Source organism: Nuphar pumila, chromosome 15 (assembly GCF_984573655.1).
Source record: "Nuphar pumila chromosome 15, dmNupPumi1.hap1.1, whole genome shotgun sequence".
Classification (NCBI taxonomy): Eukaryota; Viridiplantae; Streptophyta; class Magnoliopsida; order Nymphaeales; family Nymphaeaceae; genus Nuphar; species Nuphar pumila.
In genome coordinates this window covers 90,428,980-90,448,446 of record NC_143263.1, presented here as the reverse complement: position 1 = coordinate 90,448,446, position 19,467 = coordinate 90,428,980, and the positions used below count along the sequence as shown (strand labels likewise).

The window sequence follows — 19,467 nt, the reverse complement described above, 5'->3', positions numbered from 1 at the left end:
TTGATTGGTAGCGTGAAAAAAAGATAGAAAAATTGATGGATGCTTGAAGAAAAAGTATTTTCTTCTTCTTCTCCTTCATTTCTTTCTTTTCTCTTTTCTTTTTCTCCACATGTTTTTTGCTCTCTTATTTCTCTCTCTCTCTAGAATACGAATTCTAGAGAGAGGGAGATCCTAGCCCCTTTTATATATTGTTATTGGTTCTAAAGAGGGGGTGACGTCCCCTCTAGATCTATCCTTTAATTAGGTAGAGTTCTACTACATGTAGAACTCTATCTTATCTTCTAGATTTTATTTAATTTGTTAATTATTTTTTATTATTTAATTTACTATCCAAAAAGAATATTCTGGAGGGTGGCGACCAGGTAGAATTCTGCCTCATCCTTATTGTATTTAAAAGTTGATTTTAAAACTTTAAATTCAAAGTAGTTTTAAAATTGCCATGGATGGATTTCGGATCCAAATTTGGATCTGAGATCCAAATCCATGTCTAAATCTACAAGGATCCAACCTGGACCAGATCCTAGTCAATATGGATCCTAGACTGAGTCCAGATCCATATTAACTTGGATCAAATGGAGCGGATCCAGTTCGATCCAATCAAGAAAAAATGTCAAACATAGAGGTCGGTCATTTTTGAAAAATGCATTTTTTGGGCCAATCGAAATATGATTTCGGAAAAACAGGTCGCCAACGCGATCTACATTCTGAGGCGGATCTAATGGTGATCATAACTGAATTTTGCCTGAATTCAACTTGATTTTTGCTCGAATTTAATGGTTAAAAACTGAAATTTTTTGAAATTATAGATAACTCATTTAGCTCTTGTCAGTGGGCTTTGGGCCAAGCCCAGACATGGTTGTCAAAGGCGACCCCTAGGCGGCCTGGGCGTAGCCCCACCGCCTGGGCGCTGCAGTTTGGGTGTTGGGGCCCTAATTTTCTGCCTAGGATGCCTAGGCGATTTATAATCGTTCACCAAGTGTCAACGACTATAAAAGGGGGGCCCGTTTTCCTTTTCTTTTCACATTCGACTCTCTTAGGGAACGACGAAGTAGTTTCAAAGAAAAAAAGGTATGCTCTCTCTCTCACTCGGTCTCTCTCTCTGTCACTCGCCTCTCTCTCTCTCTCTTGCTCGGTCTCTCTCTTGCTCGGTCTCTCTCTCTCACTCGCCTCTCTCGCTCGGTCTCTCTCTCTCTCTGTCACTCGCCTCTCTCGCTCGGTCTCTCTCTCTCTCACTCGCCTTTCTCTCTCGCTCGATCTCTCTCTGTCACTCACCTTTCTCTCTCGCTTGGTCTCTCTCTCTCTCTCTCTGTCACTCACCTCTCTCGCTTAATCTCTCTGTCACTCGCTGATTATTTTTAAATTATTCGCAATTTGTTGATGGTTGTTTGCTTTGCTTATTCAATTGTTTTCCATATCATTGATCGAACACATTACTTGATTCTTATCATTTTTTAGAACAATGATGAAAGTGACTTCTTCTGCAAGTGCTAGCGGGTCCACTCCAAGCTCAACATTTCCAAATTTGGAAGATATGCAAAACTTCAAGCGAAGATCAAGTGATCCAGCATGGAAATCCAACATGGGAGTGGGCCTATATTAAGGATAAACACGATATGAATTATGTGACATGCCTTAGATCTTTATAGTGATTAGATTTATTAATTCGTGTTCTCGAAGGTCGATGGAGGGTTGAGGTCTTGGAAGATGCCTCTCAAAAGATCCTGCATTGAAATATTGTACACCGGTTGACTTAGAGATGTCTCTCAAAGGAATAGTGAAGTGTAACTTTTGTAATTGTATAGATTTAAATGACATGTTGTGGGGCATATCAACTCCACTGTGAAATTATGTACACATAGCATTCCTTCAGATATTTATGTTTAACATTCCTTGCAGAGGCTTTGAAGAAAATGAAATCAAGAAGGGCAGTTGGCCCCGATGGTATACCTATCGAGGCTTGAAAATGCTTGAAAGAGAAAGGTTTAGAATGGTTGACAAATCTTTTTAACTAGATTTGGCGAACAAATAAGATGCCTAATGAGTGGAGGAAGAGTACTTTGGTGCCTCTATATATGAATAAGGGTGATATACAAGATTACACAAACTATCGTGGTATAAAACTCATGAGTCATACTATGAAACTTTGGGAGAGGGTGATTGAGTCTAGGTTGAGAAAGGTTGTCATGATATCTGAGAATCAATTTGGTTTTATGCTTGGAAGATCAACTATGGAAGCTATACATCTTCTTAGACAACTTATTGAGAGATATAGAGAGAGGAACAAAGATTTGCATATGGTTTTTATTGATTTGGAGAAGGCATACGATAGAGTACCTAGCTGTGAAAATGTCTATGAAGAGACAATACACATACAAGCATAAATACTTTATAAAAGAAGTGCACGAAGACACTCTCACAACACTTGAACAAAATACACAAAAAGCGTAAAAGTAGCAAACATGCAATAATGCATATATTTCATAAAAAGGAGCAAATGCTTGAGACTCTCAAGCTTTCTGAATTACAAGGGGGAACACCCCTATTTATACAAAAGCAAAGAGGTGCAAAGGGGGGGCTCCCAAAGGGGTCGTTGGGGAGCCCCCAACGACTCTATTGGGGGACCCCCAATGCACCTTTATGAAAACAAAAATAAAAAAATAAAAGAAATACAAAATACAAAAAATAAATTACAACATATTCCCAAATGGGATATGCGCAAGATAGGAAATTACAAGAATACCCTTTTCGGGTAAGAAAATAAAATAAAATATGTATAAATATATATATTTATATACGTAGAGATACATATACATATAATATATTATATGTATATGTATCTCTATGTATATAAGTATATATATTTATACTTACAACAAGGTTTTGAAGATACATTTTAACACCCCCCCTCAAACTTACGGTGCGATAACCACAAGTTTGTCAAGAAGGAAATGAAATCTGGGCGAACATAGTGCTTTTGTGAAGAAGTTTGCAAGTTGATACTCAGACGTCACGTATGGTAGATCAATGACCTTCTTCAAATATTCTTCTCTGACATAATGACAGTCCATTTCTATATGCTTTGTTCGCTCGTAAAAGGTGTGATTCTTGGCAATATAAATTGCACTTTTATTGTCACAGCATAGCTTTGTTGGTTCTCTAATAAACACTTCCATATCTTCCCAAAGGCGTCGAATCTATACAATTTCCATGGTGGTAGATGCCATGACTCTATATTCAGCTTCAATGGATGACAAAGAGACCTTTTGTTGCTTTTTGCATCGCCATGAGATCAGAGACTCACCTAAGAAAACACAAAAGCCAGTGGTGGAGTGACAGTTACTAGGGTCACCTCCCCAATCTGAGTCAGTATAAGCAAGTAATTTTAATTCAGAAGAAGAAGATAGAAATACTCCCTTATTCATTGTTCCCTTCAAATATTTGATGATGCGAAGGACAACACTCATATGAACGGTTGTAGGAGCATGCTGAAATTGACTGGCGATGTGTGTAGCATGTGACAAATCAGGTCGAGTAATGCTAAGGTACATTAAAGAACCTACCAACTGCCTGTAAGGAATATGATCAGTTAGAGGAACACCGTCGTCAATCTTCATTTTTGCTCTCACAACTTCAGGAGTTTCGCATACTTTGTCATCAGAAATTCCTGATCTGTCAATAATCTCACAAGCAAGTTTAGATTGGGATAGAAAATAACCACGTTGCGAATAGGCAACCTCAATTCCAAGAAAATATGTCAGAAAACCCAAGTCTGGCATCTCAAATTTTGAAGTCAAGATGGACTTAATACCCTTGACTCCTTGAACATCATCACCTGTAATTAACATGTCATCAACATAGAGTAATAGTATCACAATACCTGCATTAGATTTTCTAGTAAATAGAGCATTGTCAGTATAACATGAGGAAAAACCATTTTCCAGCATTACACTGGTAAACCTGTCATACCAGGCTTTGGGGGCCTGTTTCAAACCTTAGAGGGCCTTTCGAAGACGGAGAACTTTATCTTTAGGAATCTTCATGCCTGGTGGAGCATCCATATACACTTCTTCATTAAGATCACCATTTTAAAAAACATTTTTCACATCCATTTGAAAAATGTTCCAATTTTTAATAGATGCAATAGTAATAAGACATCTAACTGTAACCATTCAGACTACAGGAGCAAAAGTTTCTTCATAATCAATTCCATACTCTTGCCCATACCCTTTTGCAACTAAGAGAGCTTTATACCTTTCCAGAGATCCGTCGCTCTTAGTTTTAACCTTAAAAACCCATCGACAACCTATAGTTTTCTTTCCTATGGGTAGAGTTTGGAAATCCCAAGTTTCAGTCATTTTAAGGGCATTCAGTTCATTTTGCATAGCTTCTTGCCATTCTATACATTTTTTAGCTTCTTCAAAATTCCTTGGTTCAAAATAAGAGTGAATGGCACTAAGACAAGCCCTATATCGGGGTGAGAAAGAATCAAAAGAAACAAAACGAGTTGGAGGTCTCCTATTCCTTTAAGATCTTCGGTGATCGAGAGTAGGAACAAGCTCACTATATTGGTCAATAGCACTTCTAAAGGTATCTTGGTTTCTACGAGAGTAGGTTATTGGATCACTTGAAATTCTACTTTCTTGTTAATTGAGTGAGTTATGTTCACCAACATCACCATCATTTTCCTCATTATGGTTTGATGATACATCATCATCACTAGATATATCATCATTACTAGACAATAAGTCAAAAAGAAAGGAATAATCAAAATTTTCTTGTTAAGAAACATTTTTTTCAAAACCACTTTCATTTTCTAAAAAAGTTACATTTCTAGAGACATATAACTTATCATCTCGAAGATCATAACAATGAAACCCTTTTTGAGTTTCGGAATATCCAAGAAAGGCGCAAGGGATAGCCTTGGTAGAGAGTTTGTCATTCTTATCCGTAAGTATAAAACACTTACACCCAAAAACTCGTAACCTACTATAATCAGGTTCAAGCTTATATAAAATCTCAAAAGGGGATATTTTTCCTAATATCCTAGATGGTAAACGATTTATCAGATAAACAGAAGCAAGAGCTGCTTCTGCCCAAAAGTTTTTAGGAATGTTTTGGGAAATAAGAAGGGTCTTAGTGGTCTCAATGATGTGCCTATGTTTTCTTTCGGCCAACCCTTTCTGTTGAGGAGTTTTAGGACAAGACCTTTGATGGACAATTTCATGATCCTCAAGATATTCTTTAAATTGATTGGAGAGATATTTCCCTCCAGAATCACTCCTAAATATCTTTATATTACTGTTGAATTGATTCTTGATCATTGAATGGAAGGTTTTAAAACACGAAAAAACTTCATGTTTGAACTTAAGAAAATAGATCCACGAATATCTGGAAAAATCATCCACAAAAATGACATAATAAGAAAAGCCACCTTTTGAAGCAACAGGTGCGGGTCCCCAAACACCCGAATGAACAATTTCGAAAGTTTTAGAAGAGAACATAGTTCTTTGCTCAAAAGGTAAACTTTGCATTTTTTCCGAGAATACAATCATTACAAGAAAATGAACTTTTACATAGGTCTTTTGCAAAATGTAAATAAGACAACTTGGTGATATTAGGATGACCAAGTCTTTTGTGCCACACATTTATATCTTTGTTTTGGGCCACATTACAAAAAGATTTTGGAACTTGAAGAGATTCCATATAGTATAAGTCTCCTTTTCTAAAGCCTTCCCCAATCAATTTCCCGGACCGACGATCCTGTATTAAACATTTATCACAAGAGAATTTAATATCGCAACCATGGTCCGAGAGTTGAGAAATAGAGAGAAGGTTTAAGTTTAGTTTAGGTATAAATCTAATTTTTGGAATAAAAAAATCTTGAGTTTCAAAATTACCTATTCCTTTAATTTCAAGAGAGGTTCCATCCGCAGTGGAAACAAAAGAGGGAGAAACATTTTTTGAGTAATCGGAAAGTGAAAACATGTTTGGGGACATATGAAAAGATGCACCGGAGTCCAAAAACCAAGAGACTTTACTTGGAAAAGATGAAGTAGACACGGCGGCACCGGAGGTAGCTCCCTTGAGGAGAGGTTGAAGGGCTTCCACTATTTGATTTATAGAGCGTGACCTACTTGATGAAGCATCCTCCTTTTGTAGTAAACCGGTGGTAGCCATTGCGAGAAGTTTTTTTCATTTGGGACATATGGGTTTGATATGTTCGGGTTCTTTACAAAAATGACAATTTTTTTTGCTATAGTCCCTTTTTCCTCTTTGCCCACCATTTTCACCTTGATTTTGTGGTTTAAAATGAGGGGGACGATAGGTTTTTACATTGTTCTCGGGTCTTGATACGACATTGACCTCATTGCTTTCTTCATGATTACAAGGAACCACAAGAACACTTGATCCTTATTTACATAAACACATACGAGTCTCCTCACCACTTAATTTGGTGAGTACATCTTCAAGAGAGGGAGGAGTAAATGAGGATAGAAGAGAAGACCTTATTTGCTCAAATTCGGGCCTTAGCCCATTCAAAAAATTGAAGAACCGATCTTCTTCAAGTTGCTTGTGACGGAGTTCAATTGCCTCTCCACTCCATTTTGGTTCAAGCATGGCAAGCTCATCCCAAATGGAGGAAAGATCGGCAAAATATTCCCTAATAGTCATTTCTCCTTGAGTAAGAGAAAGAGCCTTCTTTTGAAGATAATACTTATGAGATAGATCCCTCGATGTATACATTTTCTCAAGATAATGCCAAGCTTCCGATTCCTTTTTGAACTTAATAATGTTGGCATTAATCTTAGTTTCAACGGATGAAAAGAACCAAGAAAGAATCTTGAAATTCTTCATTTCCCATTATCGTGCTTCTTAGAATACTCTTCAAAAGCTTTAACCCTTTCTTCTCCTTCAAGAATCTTGATTTCACTTCCGTTTACCACATTTATTTTGGGTTCCGGTTCCGGAATTGTGCCTTGCACATAACCCCATAGCCCATTCCCTTTTATGTGAGCCTCCATGTTTCCAACCCAAACATGATAGTTGGATCCATTTAATTTGAAGCGAAGAGTAAAATGAGACTCTTTTTCGCCCATTATGAAGTAAAGAGAAAGAGAGAAAGGGCGTACCAACACAATATTTCAAATGCTAGCTTGCGCAAGATCCTTCTAAAATATTTGAGAAGCAAGATCCACCACTTCAACCTCCAAAGATCTGAAGGCACGTTTTTCGAGGCACTTGAAAAGAAGAGAATCCCACAATCCTCTATCACCAACCAAGCTTTGATACCATGTGAAAATGTCTATGAAGAGACAATACACATACAAGCATAAATACTTTATAAAAGAAGTGCACGAAGACACTCTCACAACACTTGAACAAAATACGCAAAAAGCGTAAAAGTAGCAAACATGCAATAATGCATGTATTTCATAAAAAAGAGCAAATGCTTGAGTCTCTCAAGTTTTCTGAATTACAAGGGGGAACACCCCTATTTATACAAAAGCAAAGAGGTGCAAAGGGGGGGCTCCCAAAGGAGTCGTTGGGGAGCCCCCAACGGTCACATTTCTGACCGTTGGGCCCCTCCCAACGACTCTATTGGGGGACCCCCAATGCACCTTTATTAAAACAAAAATAAAAAAATAAAAAATAAAAGAAATACAAAATACAAAAAAATAAATTACAACATATTCCCAAATGGGATATGCACAAGATAGGAAATTACAAGAATACCCTTTTCGGGTAAGAAAATAAAATAAAATATGTATAAATATATATATATATATATATATTTATATATATAGAGATACATATACATATAATATATTATATGTATATGTATCTCTATGTATATAAGTATATATATTTATACTTACAACAAGGTTTTGAAGATACATTTTAACACTAGCGACGTTCTTTGGTGGACAATGATGAAAAAAGGTGTTTCTCTCAAGTACATTAGTATAATTAAAGATATGTATGAAGGAGTAGTAACCAATGTCCGCACTTGTGGAGGGGTGACAACCAATTTTCCTATAACGGTTGGGTTACATCAAGGATCTGCTTTAAGCCCTTTCCTATTTGCTATAGTGATGGATGAGCTTACGAGATCAATTCAAGAAAATGTGCCGTGGTGTATGTTGTTTGCTGATGATATTGTTTTGATTGATGAGTCTAGAGCTGGGGTTAATGCTAAGTTAGAATTATGGAGACAAACATTGGAAGCAAGAGGTTTTAAGTTGAGTAAGAGTAAGAGAGAATATATGGAATGTCGGTTTAGTAAGCAACGAAGTAGTGATGGGAGTGTAGTGAAGCTTAGTGAGCAAGAAATACCGGTGGATGATTGTTTCAAATATTTGGGATTTATCATTCAAGAGTATGGAGAAATTGATGGAGATGTAAATCATAGGATAAAGGTTGGGTGAATGAAATGAAAAAGTGCAACTGGAGTGTTGCGCGATCGTAGAATGCCATTGCGGTTGAAGGGAAAGTTTTATAGGACGACTATTAGGCCCGCTTTACTATATGGTATGGAATGCTGGGCTGCCAAGAGACATCATATTAAAAAAATGAGTGTAGCTGAGATTCGTATGCTTAGATGAATGTGTGAAAATACAATAAAAGATAAGATTCAGAACGAGGAGATACGTAAGAAGGTAGGCGTTGCACCCATTGAAAATAAGATGAGAGATAATTGTTTACGGTGGTTTGGACATATTCGGCGAAGGCCTAATGATGCTCCAATTAGAAGGATGGAGAAATGTGAAAATATATTATTTAAAAGAGGTTGGGGTAGGCCTAGGAAGACTTGGATGGAGATGATAGGAAAGGATATGAATGCTTTGAACCTCACTGAGGACATGGCATTGGATAGAAATGATTGAAGGAGAATGATTCATGTAGAAGACTCAGAATGATTTTCTTTTTTGGTTCATATCGCCGACCCCAATTGTTTTGGGACGAAGGCGTAGTTGTTGTTGTTCTTACTAGTCTTAGAGGAGATGATGAGAGAAATGCACAAGTACATGCTATATTTGTGGGACAGAAATTGCCAGAGATGGTCCCTGATTCAGAAGATGAAGATGACCCGACATCATTATCTCAAGCCACTAAACGATGCAATAAACGAAGGAAATTGTTGAAATGAAGTTTGCTATTGAAGAATGAAGATGACTTTAATATATGGACATATGTTTTTGAACTCTATGTTTAGTTAAATGTATTGTGTTGTTAAATGGTAAATGTTAAATGTCAATGTATTGAGCAAGTTATTTAATATAATTGTCTTATATTGTTCAACGACATATTTTGTTCTGCTATTACTTATTGTTGATTGATTTTATGTTGTATACATGTTTGTTATTAATTTTAGTAGTTTGTTTACAAATTTGTATGTTTTGTTTTTTTTATTTGGGGGTACCGCCTAGTTCTCGTCTAGGCTTTTTAGGGGGCTCACCGCCTAGGCTCTGCCTAGTGCCTATGATAACTAAGCGCCCAGACGGATGTCACCTATATTTTAATATATTTTTCTATGATTTTATCAATTTTATAGATATAAAATTCAAAAGTTATATTTTTCGATTTTAAAAATCATGGAAAAATACATGATATTACATGTGGGGTTTGGTTGATGGTACTGAAAGAGAACCTAAGCTTATGTTTACCAAGATTGAGAATGGCAAGGAAGTAGCACTTCAAGAAGATGGAATGTCTAAATCCGTTGCTGAATACGAGAAAATATGAATAGGATGGAGGATGGCTCATCAATAGTGTTGACATCAAGAAGTGTTTGAGTTTGGTAAAATTTGATTTTACTAGTAATGCATGGAAGTATCTTAAGGATATGCATTGTCTAAAGGACATTGCTCATGTATGTAATGTACAAAATAAAGTTAGAACCATGACCCAAGAAAAAATGAGCATTAGGGATATGCATTGTCGAAAGGACATAGCTCATGTATGTAATGTACAAAATAAAGTTAGAACCACGACCCAAGAAGAAATGAGCATTAGGAAATATTATAATGCTCTTTCTCTTCTTTGGGTTGAATTGGCTCTTTTAGAGCCTAAGTGACATTGCCCTCAAGATGTAGAACTCTGTGAAAATCAAATCAAAACAGAGCATTTCTACTAATTTGTTAATGAGCTTAGACCTAAATTTGAAGGGACTAAATTGACTCTTCTTCTTAGAGGTGTTCCTTCCATAGTTGAAACACTAGAGGAACTAACTATGAAAGAGAATAGATTAAAGAAACCCTTATCCATCAAAGACAAAGAATCAGTGCTTGCTATGTCAATGCTCGAAAACCACACAAGGGCTTATAAGCCTCTTCACTTTGAGAGAAACATCAATAACTATGGGAGAAGTTGAAATAGTGATAGAAGAAATGACTATGAATACAAGAAGAGTGGTAAAATAATAAGCCACTTTTGCAATGAGCCGAGTCACATAAAGCCATTTTGCCCAAAGAGGAAAAGAGAAGATCGAAAAGATGAAAAGAAAGTGGCCTCTGTAGGGATATCTTTTGAAAGGAATGATGTAGATGAAAGCTCCAAAAGCGTTGGCTTAATATCACTTGTACAACTCATGGAGGTCCTACAACCAATGCTCAAAAGTCAAGCCTCTTCCCTCTCTGGTGCGACCGTATCCACATTATTGATACCGGTAAGACTTTTTGGATTCTTGATTCGAGTGCTTATTTCCATATGAGTCCATACTATCCGAATGTCATATTAACCCAAATGATTCTTATGTTTCAACTATCGATGAAACTTATAGTTTGTCTTTCTATGTTGTTCTATTGTAAACGAGTATTAGTTTTTTAGTATATTTTAACTTTTGTTGGTTAATCTCATATTTTTTTAGTTATTTCAGTTATGTAATTAGTTTTTGTTAGGCAAGGGCGACAACCCTAAACCTAAACAAATCGGGTTTGATCCATAAGAAATTAGGTCCCAAACATAAGCACAAGAAAAAAAATTCTTCGGGGGGGGGGGGGGGGGGGGGGGGCTGCCCCCCTATAACCCCCCGCCAGGGGCGGCCCCCCTTGGACCCACGCTGAGGGGGGGGAGGGGGAGGGGGAGCCCCCCCTTCTGTAAGGGCAAAAACTCTGAATCAGGCTCCACAACTCACCAGTTTCTTAATATATTTTAACTTTTGTTGATTAATCTCATATGTTTTCCAGTTATGTAATCAGTTTTTTAGTTACTTTTATATGTTAATCTCATATTTTTAAAATAATCTCATATTTTTAACTTTTGTTGGTTAATCTCATATATTTTCCAGTTATTTCAGTTATGTAATCAGTTTATTAGTATATTTTAACTTTTTTTTGTTATTCTCATATATTTTCCTGTTATGTAATCAGGTTTTAGTTACTTTTATATGTTAATCTCATATTTTTTAGTACTTATTTGGGATTTTCTATTTCTTATTAATTGTTATTTAATCAATAAAGCATTTCTTTATTTATTTGTATTTTTAGATATTTTTTATAATATTTTTTAAGTTTTCAAATTTTTTTTTAGGCTTACGCTTTACGCCTCGAGGCTTACGCCTCGCCTCGGTTTTTGGTGGAGCGCCTTGCTACGCCTCAACGCTTTTCACAACACTGATACACACACACACTGTATCATTGTAATAAGTAAATACCCATTAGGGGTATTTTTGTCTTTTCACTGTTTTGTAATAGGTTGTGCCCATTAGGGGCACAATAGTCCTTTATTTCTTTTTTGTACAAACTAGGATTTTAGTTTGTTTTTAGGGCATCTATGTAATTCTTACATAGAGTCGTTGGGACCTCTCCAATGGCTCTATTTCTAGCCATTGGGGAGTGTCCCAAGGGCTCTATGTGGCCTTGGTTGTGTATAAATAAGGGTATTCCTCTTCTGGTAAATTCATTGCTTTCTCAACCATCTTGATATATAAAATCCTATATTTTTTAGTGTGTTCTTGGCCCATAAGTGGCCTATGTGCATGTGTTTTTTGTGTTGACCCTTAAGTGGTCTTTGTGTTCTTTGATATTGTGTTCTTGTTAGCCCATAAGAGGCATTCTCTTTCTCGTTTCATTACACTGGATTCTTTACTTTTGGTCAAAATCCACTGCCCAAAGCCTGCATAATGGTCATGGTCTTGTGGAACCTCTTGTGCAGTAGTCCTCCATCGCTAGTGACATGATCTGTGAGTTAGAAACATGTGCTTATATTTACTCATCAGTAAACTATTTCAGGAAAAGGTAATAATATAAAATCTAGCTTAGATAATACATAAACACCCCGTACTTCATATACTTCATGCTTCAGCATGTAGGGGTCTCTAGCTGTTTTTTTATAGGGATGAATGACTTCATTTGTCTTGAAGTTTGATAAAATGAGAACTTTGTTTATGATATATTGAGTCAAACTAAATAATGTTCGTTCTATTAGAGAAAAAGATGTTCTTATAGAAGAAATAATATTGTTTTAATATTTTATTTTTGTAACTTATATAATTTGAAAGTGTTATAATATGAGATATTTTGTTTATTTCGGTTTTCATAATTCTGGTGAAGGGTCTAAACCTGTCACATAGATATGGCTGAAAATACAGGGCAATGTCCATCTTTATGAAGTTATCAATATGATTATCACAGAAAAGGATATGATGTGGACATAAAAATGGAGTATCCGTGTGACAGTCTAAACATATTAGATTGGAAAAAAATTTCTTTATGAACCTAAAGCTAAGAGTTTATTACTTTGATCAATTCTCTATGAATAACCATAAGCTTTGGTGAGTAGCTTGTACAATAGGGGTGTAACACGTTTTTGTTGTGAATGAGTGTAATGTGTGATTTGCCATTCCTAACTTGATGCCTGTATGCATACGTGTGTCCATATGCAGAGAGTTGTCATACTTGATGCCTGGCTACATGGATTAGAAGTAATTCTGCACTCTTGACATAATTCAGGCACTACCTTGTAGTGGTGGCAATTTCTGACACGACCCGCCAACCCGCCTCTTAGGCGGGTTCGGGTTGGGCTTAAGCCAACCCGTTTAATAAACGGGTCGACCCGCGTAACCCGTTTATTAAACAGGTCGGGTTCGGGTTGGGGGTATGCCAACCCGGCTGACCCGTTTAATAAACGGGTTAGGCGGGTGGGTCAACCCACCAACCCGACCCGCCAACCTGTCTGCCCGACCCGTCAACCCGCCAACCTGCCTACCTGCCAACCCAATCCGTCAACCCGCCAACCTGACCCGCGAACCTGAAAACCCGTTTACCCAACCCATTTATTAAATGGGTTGGCGGGTCGTGTCGGGTTACCCGTTTATTAAACGGGTCGGGTTCGTGTTTGCCACAGCCGACCCGTTTAATAAACGGGTCGGGTTTGGGTTGAGGTATGCTGACACGCCAACCCGACCCGCCAACCCGCCAACCCGACCCGATTGCCACCCCTACTACCTTGTAAAGGTCAAAGAGCCCATATGTTCTAAGCACGTGTTTTACTGTTTCTTGCTGTGGCTCCACTGTAATAGTTCTGGATCAAAGTAATTGAAGGTCAGAACATCTGATTACCTTGTCAAGCAAAGTTATTGGTCTATGTTTATGGTTATTCCTAACTGGGTCAAGATTTAACTGGTAAATTGGTCTGACGTTCCCTAGGCCCATTGTTTGATAACCTCTTTTTTATCACTTCAGTGTGCGATATGGTCCACCACCTAGAAAGTGATATGGTTCTTGATGTTGCATATATTATCAATGAATGAAGCGCATATGCAGAAATGCTTAAAGCTATGAAACTGTTGACCTAATGCACGCATACATACTTTCTTGGTCGGGTGCATGCATACACAAATGGGTTTACTAGTACTAGGAAAATTTCCCAGAAAATTAGCAAAAAAAGCGCATAGTTGTAAACTATAGAAAGCTTGCAACAGTCAATTCCAGATAAAAAAGAGTTGCTCCAACTAAATCTAGTGATTTATTCACAAATGAATGTGCTGAAATAATTTTGTCAATTTTCTTCATGAGAGCAATTTCTTGGTACATATTTATGGAATTTATCCTGATTGCGTGAGCTCTCAAGGAAAATTATTTGATTTTGCTTTTTTTAAGTGTCTTCTTTGTTTACTTGCTTTCTATAAATCAGATAGGGCTGTCAGCCTGTGATGTGCATCAGTAAGAGCTAAGATGTATATTGATAGTTCGTGCATCTTGATGAGGCATCTATGTTTCTTCCTGCCACCTGCTCTGTCCTAGCTCCTTTTAGTTGTTCATTGTTGTTCTGTTGAATCTGTCCGTTGAATCTTCCATAGTTGGCTAAGGTAGCCAGTTTGGCTTTGGTTAGTAGTTGCATACCTTCTGATTTTAACTAGCTTTGGGGGGACTAGCTTGAAATTCATCTCAATCGATTGATGATGCCTGATTTTGTGTGCAATGAGTTCAGTCATTTGACTGTGCTAATATTCAGGTTAGATCCCAATTTTATCTGTCCAGGTACTAACTAGCGACGACCTGAGATAGCGTAACAACTTCTGCAGTCTTTTTTTTTTTGGTTTTTTCTGAAGACTGGCATTTTGTGATGTACAACAACAACAACTACGCCTTCATCCCAAAACAATTGGGGTCGGCATTTTGTGATGTAGTGATATAAAATAATGAAAACAGCATTTTTTTATCAAAAGATGGTGAAAAGTTTTGCTTGGTTGTGGAACCAGAGTTTGTTCACCATATAGGACGTCATCATTTTGAAATCATGCTCCGTGACCTCTTTCTGCTAACTTCAAAAGCTGCATTCCATTCCCCCCTTAATTGTATGTATTTGTGGCATGAACAGCAAGGAAGGAGTCAACTTCAAGACATGACGGAAAAGATGATGGTGATGATAGTTTTGATGAGTATCTTGAAGGAATGTTTCCAGAAGAACACGGCAATCCCAACTGAATAGAGTGAACATCTGGCCAGAGCAAGTATCCTTGAACCACATGCTGCAATCTTGCTGTTCATCATGATCAGTTTGGTGAACCCAATTAGAGCAGGTCACAGGCAAGCAGACCTGGATTGATAATTGGATCCGTGAAGTGTGGCAATCTCTTTAGAGCTGTAGGTAAATCCGGAATTTGTACTCTAGAATTGAATTTTTACACAGAACCGTGTTAGAGGATTAGTACTTATGTATATGGAATGAAATCACATCTTTTTTCTTGGTTTGTTTCCAATTGCAGACTTATTTTGAAATTTACCTAACAGTTCTTTTGCTAACTTGGTTCCCAATCCAGTATAAGTCCAAACGGGGCTGTGAGCTAATTCAGTCTCTAAAGCAAAATAATTGAGAGAGAGTTTTCCTGGTTTCATAGGAAAAGGTTCACTGGGAATTCTTGAATCCCTTCTATAGACAATATGTGATTTGAGCTTTGATTTCCTGTGGATTTTATGCAACATTAGTTTTCAATTGACTGGTTATGTGCATTAAATGATTGGGGCTTGGTTAAGACCCAATTTTGAGTCATGACTACAGACTCAAGTGGGACTTACTTTGAGCAGAGTATTATTCTCACGCAAGTATTTGTTCAAGTTAGGGATGTCAATCCAACCTGGCTAGGTGGGTCGGCTTGGTGAGCACCTTTTGCCTTAAAGCCGAAGCAGCAGGCTCCCTGCTGGGCAAGGGGGGCAGTGAGGGGCTTTAACTGCTTGGAGGTGGGACATACAGCATAGTGTTAATCTCCCCTGAGTCTACCACCTGAACTGGGGTTTCCCCTCGATAAATATCAAAAACAAGAATAAAGAAAGTTTTCTATTATCCTATACAGATAGAACAAACATGCAACTTTCCTTTGGTAGTCAAATTAGTGGATGGAGAAGTTCATTTGTCGGCGGGTCATAATCCATGATTTATAACTTTATTGCTAAGCTTTACAATCCTCCACTTGTTTATGTGTTCATATTTTAGCTGAAAATAAATATTTTTGAGATCATTGGGTGATGTTCCCTGTTCAGATCATTCTAGAATATTTGGATTTGGGTAAGGATGCCAAAAAAGTTGTTTTTCATAAAGAAGATGCGAGTCTAATTCTACCTTATACTTGGAAGTGATAAAAATGCCATAGGAAAAGAAAATTTTTCCAATGAGAACTTTTCTTTATAAAAAATTCTTTGTTTGTGTGACATGAAAAAAATTGGGTTGTAAGTGTTTTGATTAGGGTGAGGGCTGTCCTCAAAACTAAATAATGGCAAATACAAAACTTTTCCTTTAAATTTTTTTATCTATTGTTTAGAACAAATGGGAAAGTTGCCACTTTTCTTTTCCGACTTGCATTTTTCCTAGCATTTTCTCATCTCCAAATGTGCTTGTGTTCTGAGATGTACAAGCAATGTATGAAATTTAAATATATATATATATATATATATATATATATATATATATATATAATGCAAAATTTTCCTTTAATTTTCTGCTGCCGGTATCAACAAGAGCTTTTTAATAATTAAAACTTTTTGTTTTGTTCTTCCTTGCCGCATTGAAAATGGAAACAAAGGTCACAGGTTGAATATTTTCTAAAAAATAAAAAAAATATACTATAATTTACCAGTAATCACCGCATGAGCAGGAACCCTCCTCAAAATGGTGGAACCTGTTCCTGTCCTGAACAATGATTCTGCGACCGGTGATCTTTGAGATCATCTTGATGATTGTGTGGCAATCGTTGCAAACACTGAGGTTCTTCACCACTCTTATTGTTGTCCCTGGCTCTGTTGAAATTAGCCCAAAAGAAATTGCTAGCCTCTCGCTATGGATTAACAATGCATGCTCTTTTTCCCCTTCTTCTATGTCGTGTAATACCGAATCCGTAGCAGCTACGTACCCGTGCGACTTCAAGGTCACGTTCAATTCCTCCAGCATAGCATATATCTCCTTGTGTCTAGGATGTCTGAGGTCCCCTAGAATGAACTCATGTATTTCATTGTTCACCTCAATTGAGCTGCATCCTGGTTCCTTCAGGATCCCTTGGTCTTTCATCTTCGCTCTCAGGCCCACAGCTTCTTCCCATCTATTAGCAGATGAGTAAATGTTCAAAAGAACATATGTGCCAGAATCAGCAAGTCCCTCATCGACCATGAACTTTGCTATGCGTTCTCCTAGAGAAGTGTTGGCATGAATCCTACATGCACTAAGAAGTGCTCCCCAGATGATATTATCAGGCTTAACTCGCATGCTTTTGATGAGCTCGTGCGCCTCTTACAAGCGGCCAACACGGCCAAGAAGGTCAACCATGCAACCATAGTGTTCGATTTGCGGTTCTAGCCCATAATCCTTGGACATGGAATTGAATATCTCACCCTGTGTCAACCAAACCATGCGCAGAATTGTGACAAAGCTGACATGCGTTGGTTGCAAGCCTTGCTTGCACATTCCTGCCAATAGTTCGAGTGCTTCATCACAATGCCCGTGCATGGCGAGCCCTGCAATCATCGCATTCCAAGCCACAACATCTTTGTCACCCATTTCGTCAAACACTTGATGCGCCTCTTCGAGGCTTCCACATTTGGCATACATATCAATAAGTGCGCTACCAACATGCACATTCAGCTTGATCTTGTTATTACGCATGTAAGAATGAACACATCTTCCAAGCTCTAAGGCTCCCAACTGCGAACAAGCAGATAGTACGCAAACGATAGTGACTTCATTGGGTTTCACACTCTCCATCTGCATGCTTCTGAATAGCGCCAATGCCTTGCATGCACCTCCATGCGGGGTGTACCCGTCAATCATCGCCGTCCAGCTAACAGCATCCTTTCTCGGCATGCTGTTGAAAATGGAGCGTGCATCATCGATCGAACCGCGCTTGATGTACCCAGAAATTATGGTGGTCCATGAAACCACATCCTTCTGAGGCATTTTATCAAACACTTGGTACCCATCTTTCAAACAACCACAACCTGCATACATGTCGATGAGTTTCATCGCCACAAACTGATCGGAATCCATCCCGAGCTTCAATGCGCGAGAATGGACCTCTCGGCCCTCGCGCAGCCTCGTCCCCAACGTGCACGCCTTGAGAACTGCCGAAACGACGAAGGGGTTCGCTTCTTCAGCGGATCGCTCCACCAGTGACGTGGCCGTCGACGATGGTGGTGTAGACGTAAGCGTTGGGGCGTTCGATCTGCTGGAAGACCCTGGAAGCGAATCATCTGACCTTCTGCTCTTCAAGCTCATCAGGTTCTGCACCTCCAGAGTATCCACCGAGGGAATCATCTGACCTTCTGCTCTTCAAGCTCATCAGGTTCTGCACCTCCAGAGTATCCACCGAGTACGCACTCGGTGGATACTCTGGAGGTGCAGAACCTGATGAGCTTGAAGAGCAGAGGGTCAGATGATTCGCGCATGGATTTGGGAGAGTTGGGCGAGGGATTTGCATCCCTGCAAGAGGGAAGCGAGATGCTTCCCCTCTGTGGATCTCTTTTTGTTGCTGCTGCTGTTGATGTTAGGGGCGGTGAGGAGGTTCTTAAAACAGGGGCTGGCGGGAGTGTCCCAACGGCTAGTATGTGAGAAGACATCACAAGAAAAAGCTCTTCAGTGAGAAAGGCGTCGTGGGTCAAAGAGAGTTGTAGGAATGTCAATGAATCGGATTTTATCGATATCGGACCAAATTTGCCAAAACCACATCTAATCGGACGCCGATACGGTTTTGATTTTTTGCAAACAAATCCATAAACATCTGAATTTGATGGAAATCTGAACCCGTTTACATGTAAAAAAAGCTGATCTGGTTTGAGCTTTTCACCATCCCAATCCATTGAACACGTCCGATTCGAATCTGAACCGTTTACATCATCAGAGATGATAGAGAGCTGGCTTTATGGAAAGATAAGCCAACTTGGCGCAAAATGTTTATTGAAATGCACATTGTTTCATAGCTAGAACTGTAGGGATGGTAATCGGCCTAATAAACTGAATAGAGGATGTTCAAGCTTGGCTTGTTCTTGTGGCAAGTTGAACGAGCTCAAGCTCACTGCAAACCTGAGTTAAATGAGTCGAGCTTGAGATGGCTCGTTAAAAAAAAAAACATTTTTCAAATATTTTTTTTTTGAAAGGCAAGCTGGGGTTAGGCAGACCCCACCAGTCATTATTCAGCTTACCACTGGGGTTTGAACCTGTAACGTCTCACCACAAAGTTACATGGACTGACTGACAGCTCCTACCACGCAGAGGTCCGGTTGGTAACATTTTTCAAAATATAAAATGATAGAATTTGGACACTAGACATACTAAGCCAAGCTCAAACTAGTTACTTTACAAAATAAATACAGAAAATGACTGTACTATGCCAAAAATGACAGTGCTTTAGAAAATTTCTTACAATCTTCGAAATTTGCCCGATGTCCAAATTCACAAATTTTTTACTATAAAGGACCCTTTTACCCTTCACATAAGTGAATTTTCTCATGATATGTGAACTTCCTCTCAAATATCCAAATATGC

General features: G+C 38.3%; 1 protein-coding gene and 1 pseudogene across 1 annotated transcript in view; one reads left to right on the top strand and one right to left on the bottom strand.

The window, feature by feature from the left end:
- The window catches only part of LOC149815970 (folate-sensitive fragile site protein), a 77,734-nt gene extending 62,542 nt beyond the window's left edge, over positions 1 to 15,192 (top strand). Inside the window, exon 11 of the mRNA XM_089988443.1 lies at positions 14,821 to 15,192. Within this exon, the coding sequence (XP_089844569.1) occupies positions 14,821 to 14,927 (107 nt within the window). The 3' untranslated portion in view covers positions 14,928 to 15,192. The remainder of the gene's footprint in view (positions 1 to 14,820) is intronic.
- Positions 15,193 to 16,457: 1,265 nt separating this feature from the next.
- Positions 16,458 to 18,371, bottom strand: LOC149815969 (putative pentatricopeptide repeat-containing protein At5g59200, chloroplastic pseudogene; annotated as a pseudogene).
- Between the last annotated feature and the right edge of the window lie 1,096 nt (positions 18,372 to 19,467).